This window comes from Anabas testudineus, chromosome 3 (genome assembly GCF_900324465.2).
Source record: "Anabas testudineus chromosome 3, fAnaTes1.2, whole genome shotgun sequence".
NCBI classification, from domain to species: Eukaryota; Metazoa; Chordata; class Actinopteri; order Anabantiformes; family Anabantidae; genus Anabas; species Anabas testudineus.
Window position 1 is genome coordinate 2,947,598 of NC_046612.1, and position 21,101 is coordinate 2,968,698.

The 21,101-nt window shown below is 39.7% G+C and overlaps 1 protein-coding gene across 2 annotated transcripts; it reads left to right on the top strand.

Moving 5' to 3' along the window:
* The first annotated feature begins 7,985 nt into the window (after positions 1-7,985).
* On the top strand, positions 7,986-20,400 carry LOC113174796 (AN1-type zinc finger protein 3-like). 2 transcript variants are annotated; one of them, XM_026378929.1, is made up of 6 exons: positions 7,986-8,361; positions 13,053-13,093; positions 13,686-13,874; positions 15,245-15,307; positions 16,996-17,205; positions 19,750-20,400. In XM_026378929.1, the coding sequence occupies exons 1-6, from the start codon at positions 8,279-8,281 to the stop codon at positions 19,902-19,904; spliced, it is 741 nt and encodes a 246-aa protein (XP_026234714.1). In that variant the 5' UTR covers positions 7,986-8,278; the 3' UTR covers positions 19,905-20,400. The 2 variants fall into 2 exon arrangements, with proteins under 2 accessions (XP_026234714.1, XP_026234713.1); XM_026378928.1 differs by having other exon boundaries at positions 7,987-8,361; positions 15,242-15,307.
* The last annotated feature ends 701 nt before the right edge of the window (positions 20,401-21,101 follow it).

Genomic DNA, 21,101 nt, shown 5'->3' on the forward strand with positions numbered 1-21,101 from the left:
TTGAGATGATGCAATGCAACTCTCTATTCAGTGTCAGTGAAGTTCAGGAATTTAATGGCATCACAAAATCATTAATGTTTGGTGATCTACACCCGAACAAAAACTTGGTTTGAATTGTGGTTTGGTTGGATATGGGTGGGATTTTATTTAGTGACACAGTGTGTTTGACAACATGGAGCATCATTTATCCTCAGGCTGATGCTGTGGCACAGGGCAGATGAAACAGTTCACTTCTCAGTTCAGCATCATGAATAAAAGCCTGCAGGTGCATACGAATTGTGTTTTACTGCTTTGACATTTGTCCCCTGTCCAAACACAAAAGTTACTTTGGAACAAGTATTTAGAAAAAAGTAAGTAAAAGTACAGATTCTGCAGTAAAATGTCAGACTTATGTGTGTGACACTTCATTGTGTGTTTTGCTCTGGGTCAAATCCATTAAAGTTGGGAATTTTACACTTTAATAATAATTCAAGTAGTAAACCTACAGTAGTGCATGAATTGTATTATTGAAGTAAGTAACAAATTTAAGCTAGGCTGTATACTATTTCTGGGTTGCTTGGATTCTTATTGGCTGAGATCCCAACAAGCACTACTCTCCTCAGGCTCTTTGCATCTCTTGGACAAAAACTGACCGAGTATATTCAGGGGGAGTGAATGGAAACCACAGCAGCGACAGGAAACTCATGCCAACGTGAGAAATGCATTCAGCTTCCACACAGGAAAGACTGAGGCCGACCGTCAAAACATTACGTACACAGTACCTATGCAATGCTGCATTACAACGTACTCCTGACATGTACATTTACAAACAACCTTTTCAGGCTTCACTGCTCAAAAACTTCTAAGATAAGAGGAACTGGTCATGTACTGTTAATTATCAACTATGGGATGTCTTAATCAAACTTTGCATTAGTGCAGTGGTAGACTGATTGAACATTAATATGCTAAATATTCTGATGAAAGTGAATGTGCACTCTTTCACACACATATTCTGTACATATGCATGCAGCCTGTCAGTACTGACAGACACACACATACACACACACACACACACACACACACACACACACACACACACACACACACACACACACACACACACACACACACACACACACACACACACAGTGCACTCAAATATCATCTCATTAATGGATAGACAGATCTGATGAGAACTCATCTGCATATTATTATCATCACATTATTGCACTTTTCCAATCAGTTACTGAATTAGCATTTGGATTAGAACCTCGCAATCATTCAGCGACCTTTCCAAAAACTGCAATAAGACGTGTCATTAACGAACATATGCTACAAATGAAGTTTGTGCTTATTCTGATTGTTTTCAGAGTGTTAGAATTAAGGCTTTAAAACTTTAGGAAGTAAAAACTATTGGGTCGCTAATTTCACTTTGAGGAAGTTGGTTTTGATTTTTTCTTTCCTGCAGCAGGTGAAGACTTGTTCACTAAAATATTTAACTTGTTCACTGTTTGATAGAAGTGTGTGTAATTTCAGAGTTTAACTGTGGAGTGGCTTCATAAAATACACCTGTGTTGTTTGGATCTTATTGGCTGAGATCCCAATAAGCAGGTAGAGAAAATTCACAGTGAAAAATGTTTTGTAGAGATAAAATACAGGTGGGAAAATAACCAAGTCTCACATAAACATCTGGCAGTAGAGTCTATTTTATCAACATGACCTGCTTTTCTCCATTGGAGGGCACACTTGAATAAGCTGTGGCAGGGAAACATTTTACAGTGAAGGAGCCTTTTTCTTAGCCTTAGCCTTTTTCCCAAACACATTCCCAAGATTTGTGGCTCACCCCCACCTGGCACCGCTCCCAGAAATGTCCTGGCATTGAATTTAGTGTAAAGAACGTTATGAAAAAATGCTCTCCATTTAAATTATTATGTTTCAAATGACTGTTCTCTCACAAACATCTCATTAATGACTCTTTGCCATCACAAACGTCTGTTTGTCTTTCGTCGTTTCATCCTGACAGTCCGGTGCTGATATATTTACAGCAATGAAGTGATGAATTAAGTCACGTCCACCATAAGTGAATGGCATCATGGGAATGTGAGCAGGTGTTTTATGTTTATAAATTCTTATTTTCAATTATGAAAAGATGAATGAGGTCTTCTGTTAACATACACAATCTCATTCCAATGATCAGATATTAAGAAGCTTATAGAGTTCCTAGTATTTAAGTTTTCATATTAGCTTTAGCTTCATGTCTGTTTTATGGCATTTAAATTTTGATACTACTAAAATAAACTAAAATGAAATATAAAACAACATTAAATTCGATAAACAGTACCTTTTCATGATTGTCCAAACTCTCTGGCACTCAAACAATGGCACTGTCTCATGAATCAGGATGATTTAGCATTTTAAATTCTCTCTCACACCAAACAGACTAAGGGACTGTTCCTAAGACTGTAGGTTTGTTTATTTGGTTTTTGTTTTAACCAGTTGTAGGTGTGGATATGCTGAGCCAAAGGCAGTGAATACTGCAGCTGATAAATTGTTATTGATATTAGTTAACCTCTGTTTCGCTGCCAGCTGTGTGTGTGACTTCTTCAATGACAATAGCTGCTACTTCACTTAGTGCTGAGACAGTTAATTTCCAAAGAAGCCTGAATACATGGGGGATCTTTTTGTTTCTACTCGCGCCAATCTCCATCTCTTTCTCTCTTTGTAGGCCTACAGCCTCTCTTCTTGCTCTGTCCATCTACTCCTCTTGTTAACCTCTTCCCTGCCTTTCTCTCACTCACGTTGTGTCTCTCTCACTCTTTCTTTAAGTCTCTCCTCTGCCAGGATTTGCTCAGCATTCTCTTTGATCGTTCTTCTTCTCCCCTTACTCGCCCTGTTAAGACTCTTCACCAACTTTAATTAGAAATCAGTGGTTGATTGATGCTGTTGTGAGCTGTCACTTACAGATAATACCACCATTGATCTTACTCTGCATATACTATGTGTGTGTGACAGACACGGCCCATCCAAAAATAAACCTGGATTTAACTAAGCAAATAGGTACGAGCCTCCCACTAGATAATTACTGCATGGATGAATATTATTCAGCTGGCATCAAGTTATTTAACTCTAACTGATGCAGTGAGTAGCTTCTCATTTCTTAAACAACCATGTCTGAAGACACATCCTGTGGTTGTCGAAAAGATGTTAATCTGTTTCAGAAGGTTCATATTATTGACGTGAATCAAAGAAAACATCAAAGGAGATTGATGAAACTACTAAAACTGGGTTAAGAACTGTCCAATGGAAGAAGGTCATGTGGTCTGATGAGTCCAGATTTACCCTGTTCCAGAGTGATGGAGCATCAGGGGAAGAAGAGAGGAGGTGAAGTGATGCACCCATCATGCCTATTGCCTACTATAAAAGCCTGTGGGAGCAGTGCTATGATCTGGGGCTGCTGCAGTTGGTCAGGTCGAGGTTCAGCAACGTTATGAGACCAAAGAATGAGGTCAGCTGACGACCTGAATATACTGAATGACCAGGTTATTAATCAGTGGATCTTTTTCTTCCCTGGTGTCACAGACATATTCCAACATGACAATGTCAGGATTCACTGGGCTCAAATTATTAAAGCGTGTTTCAGGGAGCATGACTCAGCATTTTCACACATGGATTGGCCACCACAGAGTCCAGACCTTAACCCTACTGAGAATCTTTGGGATGTGCTGGAGAAGACTCCAGAAGACTCCTGGTCCGAGTCTCCATCATCAAAACAAGATCTTGGTGAAAATCAATGCAACTCTGGACCAAAATATTGTGATACTGCATAAACTTTCACACCGTGAATGTGTGCTGTAATCAAAGCTAAAGGCGATCCAACAAAATATTAGAGCAATTTTTTTTTTTTTGGGGACGAGCAGTGTATTAAATACTATTTGAGATATTTCTGTTTATACATACTTTCCAAATTTGCATTCACTTACATACACGACTGTGTTTGTGTATGAAAATGTCAAGGATCACGAGTGGAATTCAGCATATAAAAAAGTGCTGCTTGCTAATTGTGTTGCTGTGCATGTTCCTCTCTTGCAACCGCTGTAGTTTCTGGCTGTTTAGCAGCTCTTTGATCAGCAGATAGTGAGATGGTAGGTAGGCTGGCTATGCTGGCTTCCTCGCCTGATGCACGGGTGGCTTCACTGCACATTCTGCACACAGTGGGAGGCTGGGCTGTTAGAGAGTGTGTGTGTTCATATGAAAGAAAAAAAAGGAAGAAAAAAGAAGAGGGGAAGAGGCACGTAGGCGGTGTAGGTAGAGAAATAAATTGTTCATGGTGTATGAGAGGAAAAAAGAAAGCGGGACTAAGAGATCAAGAGGGAATAATTAGGTGGAGGGGGCATTTTGCCTTGAATGAAGAACTGCAAACAGCTTTTACTGGCTGGCTGGTAGGGTCTTTCCTTATGTTTATCCTGCTTGTGTGTACTTCTAAACATTGCCTACAGCCACTGCTACTTCACAGCCAAGTTATGATCTCTCAGCTCCTTGTCAAAGATAGTTTTTCTCATCTGTCAATCAGGATTTGTGAAGCAGAAAACACCACACTAATAATAATAATAATATAAAAATTGGAGATATATACTCATTCTGAGTTCAATTGAACACAGCGAGTGAAACACATTTGCATTGCCATGTGTTTGCAAAAATGCAGGGAGGATCATGACGTTTGGGACTGAAATTATAATTTAAGGCAGACCACTTCAGCTATGTTCCACTCCAGACTTGTTTTCCTTTTGCAGGACTGTTATGTCATTTTATAAATATCAGTAAATAGCCTTAAAATGTGGCCATCAGTAAATATCACTGTTAGATGTCCTGAAGAAGAACCAGGTCCCAACAGCACGCTTATTCAAATCAATAATGCTGTTTTCGCGGTTATCTGACTAAATTAGTTTTCTGATAAAACCCCTCAGAGCAAATCTACAAGCTGTGACATGCTGTTTGTCCTTCAGTCAATAACAGCCGGCTAGCCTATCTGGGGATAGCATTGAAAAATAAGAAAGACAAATGTTTTCCCATACATTTCCTATACAATCCATCTATAGGATGTTGTAGAGAGCTTGTCTCTCATATTAGCAGTCATAAATCAAGTCTCTTTATTGACAGATGGAGTACGGCAGGCATAGCTAGATAATTAGTATAGACTGTACAGGCTGTGATTTGATGCTGCATCTATAATCAGCAAACGCTTATATGGGGGTTATGAGATTAAAGGAAGGAGAAGTAACACCTGAGATTGTCATTCTCACAGGTAGGTACTTAGTTGCACAGTGCAGGGACAGCTGGTAAAATTTCACCAGTCTACCTTTAATAATTGAGACAAACAGACGACAGATTTGGCAAATGTGTGGTCAGAATTAGTTTCAACAAGTATCCAAAAATAGCCCAAGAAAGAGGTCGAAAAACACACTAGATGACAGGAACAAAGGCTGGAAAGGTGAGGCACAAAACATCCCGAGTTATCACAAACATAAATAAAATGCAAAACTGTAGAACTACTCCACCTTTTTACCCCTAACTTAAACAGGATTGTGTGATGTTTCGCTGATTACCCGAACTTCTACTTCTTTGATGTGAGCCACGGGTAAATGAATTTGGGAGCTTCCCTGGTGGCAGAAACTATCTTTCAAGAACAGGCCTTCAAGGAGCAGCTGGTGTATCAAGGAACTTTTTCTTTGCATTTTTGCTGGGGTGTGGTGCTGTCCCTCAGTGTGAGGAGCACAGCCAGCAAAATATCCCTAACCATATCCATCAGCGAATAAGAGAGGGGTCAGGCGATTGTCCATGTGATCCTTCATCCTGGAAAGGAAATGCAGGCTTCTACATAAGCATCAAAGATAACCCACATGATAAGGTATTCACTCAACATGCAATTACTGTACTGCTGGTATCATCAGTGAGCTGAATGTTTGATCCAGTATATGGGCCTAATTAATTCCTTAAGTTCTTGTGTTTATTGCAGGGGAGGGGAGATAGGCTATACGGTATGTAAGAAGAGGGGCTCTGTCTTTGAAGTGCTGTTCTGCAAATCTCTAGAGGACAACCAAGCCTGGGGCTGGACTCAGGCTGTGGGGAGAGAAGCAACAACTATTTTTCCACTGCGGGGCCAAAACCGGTTCTTGCCACGGCCATGCTTGCAACACTGAGTTACCATTGTTATCTGTTTATGTGAAACAATGCATCCCATCAGAAAAAAAATATCTTAAGGCGGCAGAATACCAGCAGAGAAAAGACAAAATGTTTGCTTAGACTGAGACTGAGTGCAACAACAACTAAGCCTTTGCTAGCATTGCTTGGCCCTGCACCGGAATATGGGCTCTTAGCAACACTGAGAAACAAGTTTCCGCAGTCCTCTGTGGTATACCCCTCCCTCTGCCTAACTGGCTAATGAACTATCAGCTATCTATCTTCATTCCACCCAGGGCCCACTTGTCCTTCCCTGAAGACAGAAGCTATTTCTTGGCTGGTCCTGCCGAGGGGAATCCAAACCTCCTGGCTCTGAAGTGAAGTGTTGCAGTTTTCTGAAAGTCATTTTAAGGTGAAAACAGAAGTTAATGACGGCATTTTGAGGTATTTTTGTTGTTGTAGACAACAACATCAATATTTGTGAACAAAAAACGACCCCCTCTTGCCAAGCTACAAACCCAGAAGCTGTGATAATGTGTGAGAAATAACAGACGAGTTTCGTAAAGTAACTCTTAAGTCAAATCTATGGTCTTCGTCTTGAGTTAACTCTGGAGCAGCTCTATACTGTCTTAACATTAATTATACTGCTCATACACACTGTTCAAAACCATAAATAGACATTTAGTCACTTAATTTGAAAGCGACCCATGAAATTACACGACTTGTAAATTTACTGAAAGGCTGCAAGGTTTGTACAGCTGGCCTGAAAAACTGCAAACTATTCACAAATAATAAAGTAATGGCTTTTCCCACTGCTCTATAATAATATTACAAGTTGTAGTTAGGATGTTAACATACATGGTGTCAACTAACAACAAGTATTTGTCTTGTGAAAGCAAGAGCAGGAGTGATTAATAGAAAATGATGTTGGCTGTGTTCTAATTAGATGTGTTAGCCTCAGTGGGCTTGTGTGTGTGCATGAGAACTAGTTAAAAACTGGCTAAATCTACAGTATGCATCCATCATTAATTTCATTATTTACCACCAACAATTACATCATTCCCAATGATATTTTTAAAATCCATGATATGGTTCCCATATGCTCATATTCTTTCATCTCAATACTCTTATTTGCAGTAATGTAATTTAACCTTTAATTAGTTTTATTAGAATGCACAATAATGTGTTGAGTTGAAATTATTTCGATAAATTAGCTTAAATTTCTCCAGTGGAAAAAGTGAATTAACTTTCTGCCTGTTGTGCACCTGTTGCTGTAGAGATACCATGGTAGGACGGCAGAAAAAGAGTTGATTTGTTAATCACCTAAATAAATAATCCAAATATTTTTTATTAATAAAGAAAATTATTTGCAGAAATAGCAATGGTTTCTGTTTTTCATTCACAGTCATATCTGTTGTTTTTCAGTGATAGTAAGCTGAATATGTGCACAGTATATAGTTGCACTGTTTTATGAAAACAACAATGTACAGACAGAATCCATAATCTATGTAACCTCTACATCGACCTAACTGTTCTAGTTCGTTGAAGGAGCTGTGATCAGTAGAGATGTGCTGCTGCTGCTGCTGCTGCTGCTGCACTCTGGTTTCTAGTTGTAGGAAGAGTTCAGCATGGATCATACCATGTTCACTCACAAGCTCCTCAAAATCAAACCTTTACATTTAACATCATGCTCAGGTGCTGGAGTAGCAGCGTGTGTGCTGTTCAACATTATTATTAATGTGTGTGTTTTTTGTCATTTCCTTCTCAGCACAAACAAACAAGCTCTCCCCTTCCGTGGCCGGCTCCCCCCACAGCTCCCTGCAGCGGCAGTGGTTTGCTCCTCGGTCCAGCTGATCGGCCCAGGATTCCCCGGTGACCGTCCGTCCGTCTCCGGCTCCGACGGCTCCGGCGTCTTTAACGTCGAGTTAAACTGGTTTAAGTTTACATAACCGGGGGCCGCTCGTGTCGGCAGAGCGCTTCTCGCCTTGTGAACCTGAGCCTGATAATCTGACCGGGGCATTCGCTCACTTGTCCAAACCAGAGGACCTAAACGCGAGTACGAGGCCCTCACTCCATCCCCGGATTCACCTGCTACACGGAGAGCCGCACACGGAAGAGCGACATGGGGGACACGGGCAGCGAGGGCAGCAAGCCTCCGAGTAACGTTAACGTTATACCCCCTCGCTGCCCCTGTGGGTTCTGGGGGTAAGTCGAAAATGTCTTTTTCTCCAAAGCTCTCTGTCTCTGCCGACAGCTAGCAGAGTGGCTAACTGTTAGCGTTAGCAGCTCAGCCAGGGATGAGCCGCTTTTCTTATCACCCCCTCCCCTTTGTTTTGTAGCATTAGCTGCTAGCTAACCCAGCTGGCCTCGGTTAGCTCGTCCTGTGGGGGTGTGGGGTTAGCCCCGTGGGTAGTGTGACAGGTGTGACAGGGCTAATATGGTGCTGAGTTCACCCATTAAACAGTTGGTTTAGAGAAACAACTGTTAAACTATTAAATATAGTATGTGATGGTTGTATGAGTTCACAGCTGCTATTTAGCAGGCTACGTGCTAACATACTGACAGAGTGGAACAAAACACAATGTGTTCAAGTTTATCTAAGCACATTAATCCTCAGTACATTTTATCTTTAAACATTTCATGAGCTTTTGTTACTGTTTTGTTTTACTGACATGGACATCACCTTTTATAGCGAAGTCCGTTGGCACATACAAGGACATTTATTTCTATGCAGTATGCATCTTTTATACTCTACCTGCACGCATGGGTGTGTGTACAATAGGTATAGTTTATAGTAGTATAAGAAAATATGGATACACATAAGAATTATGACAGTGTGCTTTAAGATACTGTAGAAATTCTTATTAATCATTTCAATGCAAAGATTTGTGGCAGACATTGGCTCATTTTGTTGTTTAAACCCCAGACCTCAGTGTTGTGAGTTTTCTAAATTTAATCTAAAATTAGATTATAAAATTAGAATAACAAAATTGCAGTAAATTGAATCATAATCATGGGATATGTATAGTATCGCCAGGTTCATCAATGCACAGCTCTCACCGTTTGTATTTGATTGGTAATTGGCAATTAAAGCTAACAGACGTACACCATGAGGCTTTAAATTGAGATGATTAATATTTTATTTACTATAACTTCAACATTGTTAGAATATATTAATTTATTGAATGAAGTTTTATCCCAGTTGTAAAGAATTGGAAGCAATGTCATACCCAACCAGGAGAGTGGAGAGATTTTTCCCCCTCTTGTTATTCTGTACTTAATTCCATATTTTTATAAAAAAAAAGTGACCTGTTTGGACAGAAAAGGATGTAAAATAGTTATTGCAGTGTCAGTAAGCGGGCATTAATACTAGAAATCTATTTTCCATGAACATTGGCACATTTCCAAATGTTTTTATCATGACATATTGAATATCCATCTGATCGGAGTGCCAAAACCATCACATCTTTGCATCTTGTTAAACATGCAAAACTAAGCACTTGAAGTTCCCACTTGGCTTGCAAGTTAAATTCATTTTTGGCAATAAAATCCTTTTTTCACTCTGTGAAAGACACAATGATGGCTCCACACAAAACGTCAAGGTTTTGCCTCAAATGTAGTTCACTATTTAACTTGTCTTGCTTTATGAGAAGCTTCAGATCTTCTTATATTTGTCTGATTATGCAAGGTTTTCATAATCTATAAATCGTTTCGCAAAAATAGATTTACTTTACATTCACTTTCATTTTCTAATCACTAAGCTACTTCACATGATAAGGTCAAGCAGAACCTGGTCTTTTTCTGCAACTTCACTGGTCTCTTGTGCAGTCTGACAGCCCTGTCAACACTTTTTCATTTAACCACAAGATGGACTACTTCCAAACAGTGTACTAAGATACCAGTTAATATATCCACATAATTTCCATGTATATGCGAATATAAGTATGATCATTTTGGAAGAAATAGATGAGCACCTAGACTCAATTTAAAACAATAAACCGGGTCATGTGGTATTTTCTGACAGCATTAGTGAAAAGCGTTATTTGAATGATTCATACACAGAAATAAAGCTGAATTCTCAGTTGCATTAAGAGAGGTGAGCTTTCGTTGCTCACCTGTCATTAGATTCTTTTTCTCATTAGCTTTGTTGGACAAGTGCGAGAATCCATTTAACAAGAGAAGTCAAATTAATCCTGAAGAAAAGAAGTAAGGGGAAACAGTCACCCATTTGTTAACTTGCTCATATCTGCTACATATTTACAGTGTGCTAATGCTCATTCATGTTATCGTTTGTGTTTCAATGGTACATTCCTTCTCCCTTGAGCTGTGGGCTGTTTGTGTTGGTCTCAGCTGTGTTCATGTGTCTGTGGAAGTCTCCTTGTCAAGGTTGGCAAGTGCAGCTTAACTGGGACTTGTCTCACTTAGCAAGTTGAAATAAGTCCTGTGTCCCAGTCTTGTGTAAGAAGTGCAGATACACAAGAATGTTTTTGGTGGAGTCCTCTGTAAATTACATTTATTGTTCAAATGTCTTCTTCTTCATATGAACAGTAGATCTCTTTCATATACTTCAGATGAGAAAGAGATCATACTGTATAACATAACCGGATAATAACCTGGGACTTGTTTTTAACTAATCCAGTGATTTAATAAAATATTTAATGGTTTGCGACACCAGCCATCCATTGCTTAATGAACGTTGAATGTTAGAATAGAAACAGGACCCCCTCTCCCCCGGGGAAAGCTCACCTGTGACAAGTTGTGTGTAAGCTAAGCACCACCTACAGATATTATACCATAACGCCTATCATGCTGTGGCCCAGATGATGGGCAGGCGTGGTGAAGGTGGCCAATTAATGCAAGGCGCTGTATATACTGTCATTTTGTTGTCAGGTTTTTGAAGGGTACCTTCCTTGTGTTGCTTAGTCATGTGTACTTGTCTGTATGTCTTACTGAAAATATATGCAGAAAATGTGCTTTACACCAAGAAATTAATTCCCAAAATGAGTGATTTCTAATTTGCACAGAAGATGTGTAACCCTAGAAAGTAATGAAGGTTGCTGTTGCCAAAAGTAGAGTGATTTGCAGGATTAGTGAAGTAATTGCTTGTTCAATTGGCTTATTAATTAGCCCTATATTGCTATTCATAACTAAGACCTAGATCAATAGACGAATCAAACGCGTGACTGACAGAGGTTGTTATAGATACTTTAATGCTTTTTACTCTGCAGAAAACACAATGGAGGGTTTATTGCCTGGTTCCACAATAAAGCAAAAATCCATAGTTTAGCCCCAAAGGTAGTTCACCACATCTAGCTTTGTGAGAGAGCCCTGACCACCTTATTTTTGTCTGTATTCCATACAGATCTTTATATATGTTGACATTTTATAAGACAAAGTAAGGATGAAATGATTGTTAGACAAAATGATAATGAAAATGAGTTAGTTGCAGCTCTACTTCAGATTACAAGTGGACAAAGCAGGAATGCTGTCACTTAGAAATGTTAAAATTGTAATTCTTTTAGTCAATGTAAAACCTATCATTTGCCATTTGAGACTCTCTTCATCTTAACTTTATTTGCAAACACATTAAATTTCTTTTCTCTCTGTAATATTAAACTCAGTTAACCCCACTGTCACTTCTCTGATAGATATGCCACGTCTAGTAACTATTTCAGTCGTACGCGTGGGTGACAGAATGTCTGTATATGCTCTCCATTAACACACTTGCATCTGTATTTATGTAAATCTTTATTTCAGTGCTCATGTCGGTAACATTTATCTTGATTCCCTCAAAACATTTATCACCCACCCTAGCCTTTTCTCCTTTGTGTCACTCAAACTGAATCACCAAGGCAACTGAGCCCATCTTCCTCTCTGTTTCAATCAAATATTCTCATTAGTAACAGCAGTGCGCCAACTACGAAATAGACTAATTGTGTGCACTCTGTTCCAACTTTGCTCAGCTTAACAAGCATGCAAACGTTTTTTTTTCTGCATGTTTTTATCTTCTTACCATTTCTCACCCCTTCTAGTTCTCTAATTAATCTCTGATTTGATTACCTCTAATTTGTAAGGTTGACAACAGGATATGACTTGCTGTTTACTCGGTATCAGCTTCCTCCCTGCCTGTGTCTCATGATGAGGTTTTTCCTCTATCCTTATTTCTTGCTTCCTCCTTTCTCTTTTATATCTGAGACTGCACAGCAGCAGCAGACTGACAGACAACCCTCAGGTTGACTGCAGCTGACCCTACATTTAGAAATGAGGACAAAGGTGTGCAACCAAGCGCCCAAAATAAATAGAATGTGACTGATAGCAGCGACCGTCACGCTCAATGCACAGACAGTAAGGATGAGGGCTAGAGAGGAAATGAGAGGAGCTCTCTCAGAGGAAAGTCAGAGCCATCTGTTGTGAAGGAGTTGTGCTGCTGAAATGAGCAAGACATCAGTGATCAACCCATAGCAACATTTTCACATCAAATATCTTTTTCTGTGATTGAAAAAGAAAAGTAGGTAACGGTAAGAAATGTATATTTAAGTTTTCTCATATATAGACATACAGAAAAAGATCTAATTAGAAGTCACACCTCAGTTGATGTAGCCTCGTAGCCAGTCTGCTACTCAGACCTTGACAGCCTCATAGCATGGCGGCTGTGGATTCAGTGGATTATTTAATATGGTACCCAGGAACACACTTCTCATTTTGAATTTTTTCTTTACCAAAATCTCAAATGAGAAAGTCTCAGCCTAGGGGTTATGGAAACATGGTGTTACTCCTGCTGTTTTGATAACTAGAAACATTTTTTTGCATCTCATTCCACCCTTTCTTATTTTGTTAAGTTATACACAAGCTGTTTGATTAACACTCTTGCTTTATCCATCTGCTCTTTTCCTCAGGTCGAGCAAAACTATGAATCTCTGCTCAAAATGTTTTGCAGGTAAGTTTTCTTGCTATGCTTTATCTTTGCTCAGTTAACTGCTCTTGGGTCCAAAAAGCCTGTGTGAGTATAGTTAAACACTGTTTACACTGCTTTAGCTGTTCTGCAAAGACCTTGAAGTGACTATGAAAAAAGAGAAAGTGAAGTGTTTTGCTCACTCACCCCTCACTCTGTTTACTGTACACATGTTTTTGTAACAGTTATAAGAAAACATTTTCAACTGTCTATCCAACTAGAATTTGAGTTACAGTTTTGTAGATATTGGCTTAATAACCATAAGACAGTTCCTTCCTAATTCAATAATTTGTGGGGCTCTTGTTTAAAAGTCTTTAAAGATATTTTGTATGATGAGCTAAGACTTTGGCTCATCCTTTTAATAAACTTGTTCACAGAGCTAAGAGTAGAACACTGTGTCCGTCCACATAATATTTGAATAGAACTGGATAAGCCTGTCACAGTTTGTTTGAAATTGGGCATCATCTGAGATGCACCTGACTTCCCGCTATGCCACACTCTCTGTAATGACTGCATACTGCAAAGCTAGTTGAAGCAGTCAAAAGATGCACACAAATTTCTCAATTCATTTTCATAGATGTTCAGAAGAAACAGCCAGACGGTGATTGTGCCCCAAAGGCCCCCTCAAGCTCCAGCAGCAGCCAAGAAGATATCTTCTGTAATGAAACAAACAGCAGCATTAGTCAGTCCCTGATGTCAATGCCTAATGCATCAGAAGACCCTTCGCCAGGAGAGGTGGGCGTGACGTCTGTACCTGCTCAGGATGGTAAGACGGCAATGCTGAGTTTTCTTATTTCGTTTCTTCCCACTCTGAAATCCCAGCACTGCTTGTAGGCTGCACAATATGGTCTGTTTGGTTTGTAATGGCTCAACAGATTGAAGTAATGTGTGCATAATGGGCTGCAAATCTCAAAGTGTATTATGTTGTACAAGCCCATAATTTACTAGTCAGAACCACAGTATTGTAGCCTTTAGCTCAGGGCATGTTTCTGCAGAAAACTGCTAGTTTTGCCAAGTGAAGCAGCTGCAGTGCCCCTGCCTCGGCTATATTTGTCCTCATGGCACAGATAGAAAGAATGATTGGAAAGGGTATCTATTCAGAAGTGAAGGTTTTAAGAGGACACCTACAATTGCCAGGGCATCTGTCATCGCTATACAATGACAAGGTTATTTGTGAAGGCCGAGCCAGGAAAGGACAATAAAGTGGCTACCTAATGGATGTGTGGAGGTTGTGGGGGAAAAAGAAGCTCACACTAACATGGTCCTCTGTTACAGCTGGAACATTTTAGTCATACAGAAATCACATAGTGCCTGGTTATTGCTTCCTCATGGAAGTGGCTTATAATTCACAGAAACACATTAATTAATAATGCTTATTAACGTACGGCCACAGACTCCAAACTTCCATATGTCCAGCATTTAAGTTTAGTAAAGAACTCTTTAAAATGAAACATGTACTTTGATAATGGTGCTATGCTTGAATACCTTACACCTAATATGCTTTAATACTAGGTTGGATTATAATACTATAACTGTTTTACTTAAATGTCAAATATGATATATGCCTTATAATTCAAATTCAAATATATATCTGGATCAGATGGATCCAACATGTACTTGTTGGTCTTCTTTTCCACCCCGAGTCAAATGTCTCCTGGCTTAAGTCTGCACACATGCATGCTGCAGTCTCCCCTTCACAGATATCTATAAGAGTTGCTGTGAGGAAATAGAAGCTTGCATCCGAATAAAGAATTACACACAACCCAGTCACAGTCTTTTCAGTCTGTTACCGGTACTGGAGTATCCGGGCAGCCACCAGAAGTCACTCCCAACAGATTCTGTCCTGAGGCTGTTACAATTATAAACTCTGTCCTGTTCAAGCGTAACCAAACCACTTGCAGTTTATCAAGGTTTTCCTAACATATTAAGCCTCTGAAATGTTATATTATGTGGATAAGCATGTATGTGCAAGCAGTTTGACTTTTTTTGCAATTTTAATTTGTTTAGAAAATGTGTTTAACTTACAGACTATGTGAAAATAACTGGTCTCATACGGAGGAAACTAATGGCCTTTGTCCCTCCCCTTGTCTTCTATTTGCTTTCCCTCTTTTTTGCTCCCTATATCTCTCTCAGAAGTATCCAACTCAGACCCGGTCTTCAGTTCATTCTCCACTCCCACAAAGCGTGCACTTGAATCAGGTATGCCACATGTCTACCGCCACAGTGTCCATTATTGAGGTTTGCACTGTGCTCTTGTCATGTCCACTTAAGGAGTTGCAGGAGTGCAGGACCCAGTAGTATCAATAGCATTGGATTGATCCAAAATGGCCTGGTTAATTGTTCTTCCAGGGGAAACAGCAAGAGGAAGGATATTGGGGATTCAATAGGGCATGTCTGCAAGAGCGTGTAAATATAAAGCCAATAAAGTGATTACTAGAGTGAATGCTGGCTACAAGTACTATATATGCTGTATGCATGCAGTAATTCCACTGGGCAATAGCACAGACACATGATAAAGGTTTGACATTGCTTGCAGAAAAAGGAGCATTGTAGCCCAGTGGTTAGCACATTTACCTCACAGTGTTGTCTTTACTGGAGTTGTAGAGATTCAAAGAAATAAAAACGGTGTATGTCAGCTTTCCAAATGAGGAAGATGGTTAAAAAACATGTACACTATCCCTTTATTAGGCTGACACAACCTGCTGCAAACACAAAATACTTGCACAGGGTTTAAGTGCAGAATAGCAAGGCTCAGTATGGTGTGTGGACATGCTGATCCCTTGTGGGATGCTGCAGTATCCTGTGACACCCAGCATCACTTAAATCTTTTGCTGTGGCTGAGTTGATGTTTCACTGTTCGATTTAAAGCCTGGATACACTTTTGCTTTAGCAGTCTTTTGGGTATCTTTTAAACTAAAACAATCAGAGCTATGTTCTCTCTTATTGTATAAATATATTGGCTTCAAAAGACCTTTTTGTCTTTTTAACAAAAAATAAAACTTGTGAGTTGTTGACTCTCTTGTTGACTGTTAACGTTGACATTCCAGCTGGTGTAAATTGGCTGCAGAGATTTACCAGGATAACAAAAGGCAGACAGGAGGAAGCAGTGTTTTTTTCTTCACGCCATGCACTTGCACATGTACAGACCCTCACACACACATCGGGATCGATGGGGCAGGCTAGGGGGATCTGGCTGCTCAGCTTGGCCTAGTTCTCAGAGATTTATTGAGCGCTGATCTGCATTCGGCCGGGCCAGGGAAAAAGTCCACAGGATTGATGAGAAAAGCTGAGTTGAAATTCCAGCCAACCGATGAAAACTCTCTACATGCTCTTCCTGTGTCAGGTGCTGGGTTGAATTTAATCTAATGCAGGAGAATCATTAATCTCCACAGCATATTTTTTCATTTAAAGGGCATTTTGTTCCACTCTGCCATCATCGGTTCTCTTCCTGTTGCAGACCTCACTAAATCAGAGATGATGTGTTTATGTATTAAATTAAAGTTTTTATGGTGCCTTTTGTTTTGGGTCTGGTCTGATGTTTTCTGTTGAAATTCTAATCAAACCTACAGTCCTGAACTCAGGGCATCAATGTGTTTTGGATTATTATGAGGATAGCAGAGTTTTAAAAGATGGAGAAGGCCTTGGTTGCAAGTATATTGGAAGATTAATTATTTAAAACCATTTCTAGCAGGTAGGTTAACCTTCACATGATTTTGTATCAATTGACAACAGATTTATTTTTTTTTTAATTTATAAAGGCCACGTTGACGTGGATCGTCATTGCATTAAGAATCCATGATGTCCATGTTCGTATTTCTGTGAGTTTTTAAAATATGTCATGCACAGAAATTCAGCTAACGAGTAAGTGTGTTTTTATGTGTCTCCAGCGTCTGAGTCGGGAAGTGATGTTTCACCTGAGAAGCGAGCAAGATTGGGTGACGTGCCAGGGGGTCAGGAGTCTTCATCATCTTCTTTGTCTGCCTCATCATCATCATCCTCGTCTCGCAGTGGCTGTAAACAGCGGAGCCGCAAACGGTGCCATCGCTGCCAAACCAAACTTGAGCTGGTCCAGCAAGAACTGGGTTCCTGTCGCTGTGGTACGATGATGCAACACGATGTGCATACGATACGATGTACACATAACATACTTTAGTTCACCCCACTTTAGATGACCCCAGTCACACACCAGAACTATCACAATAAGCAGCTGTTATTATTTAAGACCTTGCATGTGCACGGAGTAGTAAATGACCTTTACAGTGGTCAGTACTGGCCTCATAAATACACAGTTACTTCATATTAGTTAACTTGGTTGTAGTTTTGTGACTTTCACATCTAGTGCAGTGAAATGCATCTACTACCTGCTCCAAGTGTTTGTGTGTTGACAGAAATGTCAATGACCAGAGTGCTTGTGCTAGCCTTGGGGGTGCCATTACAGAAACCTTAATGTTTCACATTGCACATAAAACATAAACCAATTACTACAAACACTAATGCAGTTTAAACCAATACTTGGCTTGCTAATCAACTTGTTTGCATACAAATTAAAGTACTTAAAAAGTCACAGCTCTTCACTGCTTAAAGACCATCTGCTTAAACCCATGCAATAATTTCTAAATTGGAAATTGACTTCCCTTTTTTCCACAAGGCGCTGCTTAATACAAGGGCCATCCATCCTTAATAGTCCACTGCTTACTATGAAAACATGCTTTTTACAGACTGAAAGGGGAAATGGAGGCAATTACAGTGATTTCTGACTATTCCAGTAATTGCAGATTACTTTACTAATGGTTCTGCGGAGTGTTCCACAGTGTAAGCCAAGACTGTCTGATAATGCGATGAAAGCCTGAACGCTTTTCAGTTTTAAAGGAGAAGAAAAAAATAGCTCAAGTAGAGCATCAGATCCAGTGTTGTCACACTCAGACGGCCTCTGCTATTACACAATGGCCATGATATTCGTCTTATTAGGTGTTAGTGTAACATGGAGTAAAAGCACTGGAGCTTACAAAGCTGACTGATGTGGAGACTCTGGAAAAGCTCGAACTTATCATATTATCTGGTCGTTCACCTTGAAAACCATGGAAGGATTTTTAATTTGAGAAGCGCTATCATACCTTTCTAACATCATATAAATTAGCTTAATGTTTATTTACATGGCTTCATCTTTGTTTTAAGAGGATTAACCAGGCTAAAAGACCTTAAAATATACAATATCTGTTGAATCCAACCAGTTATTATTAATTTAGATATTAAAGCCTAACTGCTTTAATATCTAACAGTTCACATCATACATGGCTGAAAATGTTAAATTAGTTCAAGTGTCTGTTTTGGACTTGTCGTCTCTGTTGCCTAATTATCTAGTGCTCTGAAAATAGAGCTTCTGAATTTACTGTATGTCGTTATGGTACACGATAATCACATATTGGCTTCAGTCCATTTGCACTTGCCAAGATGCTGCAGCAGGGCTGGTGAAGACCACTTTAATAATTGGCCTGTTAATTAATATTCTTAACCAGTGATGTTGAAAAGATTTATTTACAGTTTCTATACAGTGCAGTAGTAGAGATCATTGTTCAGTTTCTTCTTACTTCCTCAAATTCTTTTCATTTTTACCTGAAGGTAGATTAAATATTTATGACAGCTTTAATTTCATACAATAAAACTTACTTAAAACATATTACCCAGAAGCACTATATCTCCTCCCAGCTCATTGACGTTTCAAGCTTAACTCGATTCACAGTTAAGCTACAGCTTAGTGTTCAGAGCGTAGTAAAACACTGACATCAGTAGGTGGAGTTATATTTGAGAACATAACATTTGACTTTTACTGTGTTTGACAAATGACTGTCTTAAGGGAACCATTATTGATTGTGCACTGTCTGACAGCTCATCTCTTTAATACTTGCATAGGTTTTACTTTTGTGTGCTTATCAACTTCCTGCCTGAAGCCCGACCAACTCCAACTTTCTTATAACCGCAGGACAGTTACAGTGACTCATGATGTTATCTTATCAATACTCTAGATTCTTTCGCTCTCTGCTCTGCAACTGCCTCTGCGGTAAACAAGCTTTTAATTTAATTAAAGTTTTCCACTGCTATAATTATAATTGGAGTTCTAGTATGATTAATAATTTTACTACATTTCCTGTTTATTTTCTACTTAACTAAAATTCTCAAATAGGTGGTTAATAAGACCAATTTAGTTTCCCACAAGCCTAATTTAAATGCTCTGATTACACCTACAATTGGTTAGCAACCAGTTGTTAAACTGGGCTTTTAATCACCCCTCATTAAATGCCAGAAGTGCTATAATGAGAGCTAACGAACTTCTGTGAACTTAAGAGTCTCTTACAGTGATGGGGCCTTTGTATAGAGTGCTACAGTAGATACAGAGAGTCAATGAGACAGATGAGGGGCATATGCCGTCTCTGTATGCAGTCAAAAGAGGACGCGCCCTGACAGCTGAATGGATGCACCACATGCAAAGTTCTTTCTTTAATAGTTTTTTTTTCTTGAGAACTTCTGTATAAATGTCATAAATGTCATTATTCTATAATTGTGGCTGCAGTGATATTTGTACGTTCACTCTTACATTAACCCACTCTTTCTCCTGCACCCGTACCCTCTCACCCATCCTCCAGGCTATGTCTTCTGTATGCTCCATCGGCTCCCAGAGCAGCACGAGTGTCTGTTCGACCACCTGGGCCGGGGCCGTCAGGAAGCCGTGCTAAAGATGGTCAAACTCGACCGCAAGGTGGGCCGCTCCTGCCAGCGCATTGGGGAAGAGTGCTCTTGAAGAATCTCTGTGTTCAGAAGGTGTCTTAGCAGGGATCTGATTGCTCTTCTTCTTTTCATTTTGTTTTTCGAGATTTTTGCAAGATTTTGGATACAAACCTCCACCTTTTTTTTTTTTTTTTTTTAAACTATGCTCGCTCTCACTGTTCTCTATGTCCCAGTGGTTTTCTGCTTCAGTTGGCTCAATCATATCCCTGCTGCTAAGATGCCTTTTGGAAAAGCCAAACCCAGGAATGACAAAGAGTAAAGGAAATATACAATTTCTTCACATTTCTGCTAGCTCCTGACTACACTAGTGTGAGTGGAGTAAGAATGATTAATTGATCGGATGAAGAGAGGAAATACAGATGTTGGTCCTGGAAACCAGTTTAAGATTGTGCTCTTTACCTCAAAAAAAGAAAAGAAGCAAAGAATGACGAGGAGGAGAAGGGGGTAGTTACCCTTTGCATAGACTGTTGCTTTGGCACTGTTTATAGACTGTGCTCTTTACCTCAAAATCAGACGGAGCTGCTCTCTACTCTCCGCCATGCGTGAACTTGTGAAACAAACCGAGCTAAACAGCCTCAGTTTAAGTCAGTGTCTTACCCCCCTGGGCCGTCCACCTTCTTTAATCCCTTCAGAAACACAAACACCTGTTAATTATCCACCTCAGGATACAAAGCCCTATCGTCACTCTTCCTCCCACCAACTTGGATCCTTCTCTTTTAATCTTTTGTTTTCGGATTGCTCTAAGGGTGAATCTGCCATGATGATGATGATGATGATGATGATGAAACTGAGGTGATACTGTATGTCCAAATTCAGAACTTTCAGTGTGAGCCGGACTCAAACACATTGACGGTGGCAACAGTGAACTAGATATGCGAACAGATTTGTTTTCAAGGTTGGAGTGTGACTGATGAAGATGGAATTTGATGAGGATTTTCTCCGTCTTCCTCTTTTTGTCTTTATCTCCTGATTCTCCACAACTCTCCTCTGTTCGTGTTGGATCTGTACACACTCCAGGAGGACATTTAAAGTGTGCTTATGATTTATAATTGGACCTGGAATGTCTGCATTGTACATGTCCTCACACGGCTACACATTTGCAAATATGCACACGCTCGCATTTTTCCGTTGTTTCGTGCGCTCATTTGTTTTTCACGTTGAGCACAAGCATTCAAGCTTTCTAGGTTTGGACTGAAGCAGAGATGGTTGA

What these genes read in the sequence shown, in the direction of transcription:
- LOC113174796 (XM_026378928.1), top strand. Translation starts at nt 8,279, where the DNA reads ATGGGGGACACGGGCAGCGAGGGCAGCAAGCCTCCGAGTAACGTTAAC. An exon ending in CTGCTCAAAATGTTTTGCAG is followed by an intron (nt 13,094 to 13,685) that starts GTAAGTTTTCTT and finishes TCATTTTCATAG; the next exon opens with ATGTTCAGAAGAAACAGCCA. An exon ending in AAAGCGTGCACTTGAATCAG is followed by an intron (nt 15,308 to 16,995) that starts GTATGCCACATG and finishes ATGTGTCTCCAG; the next exon opens with CGTCTGAGTCGGGAAGTGAT.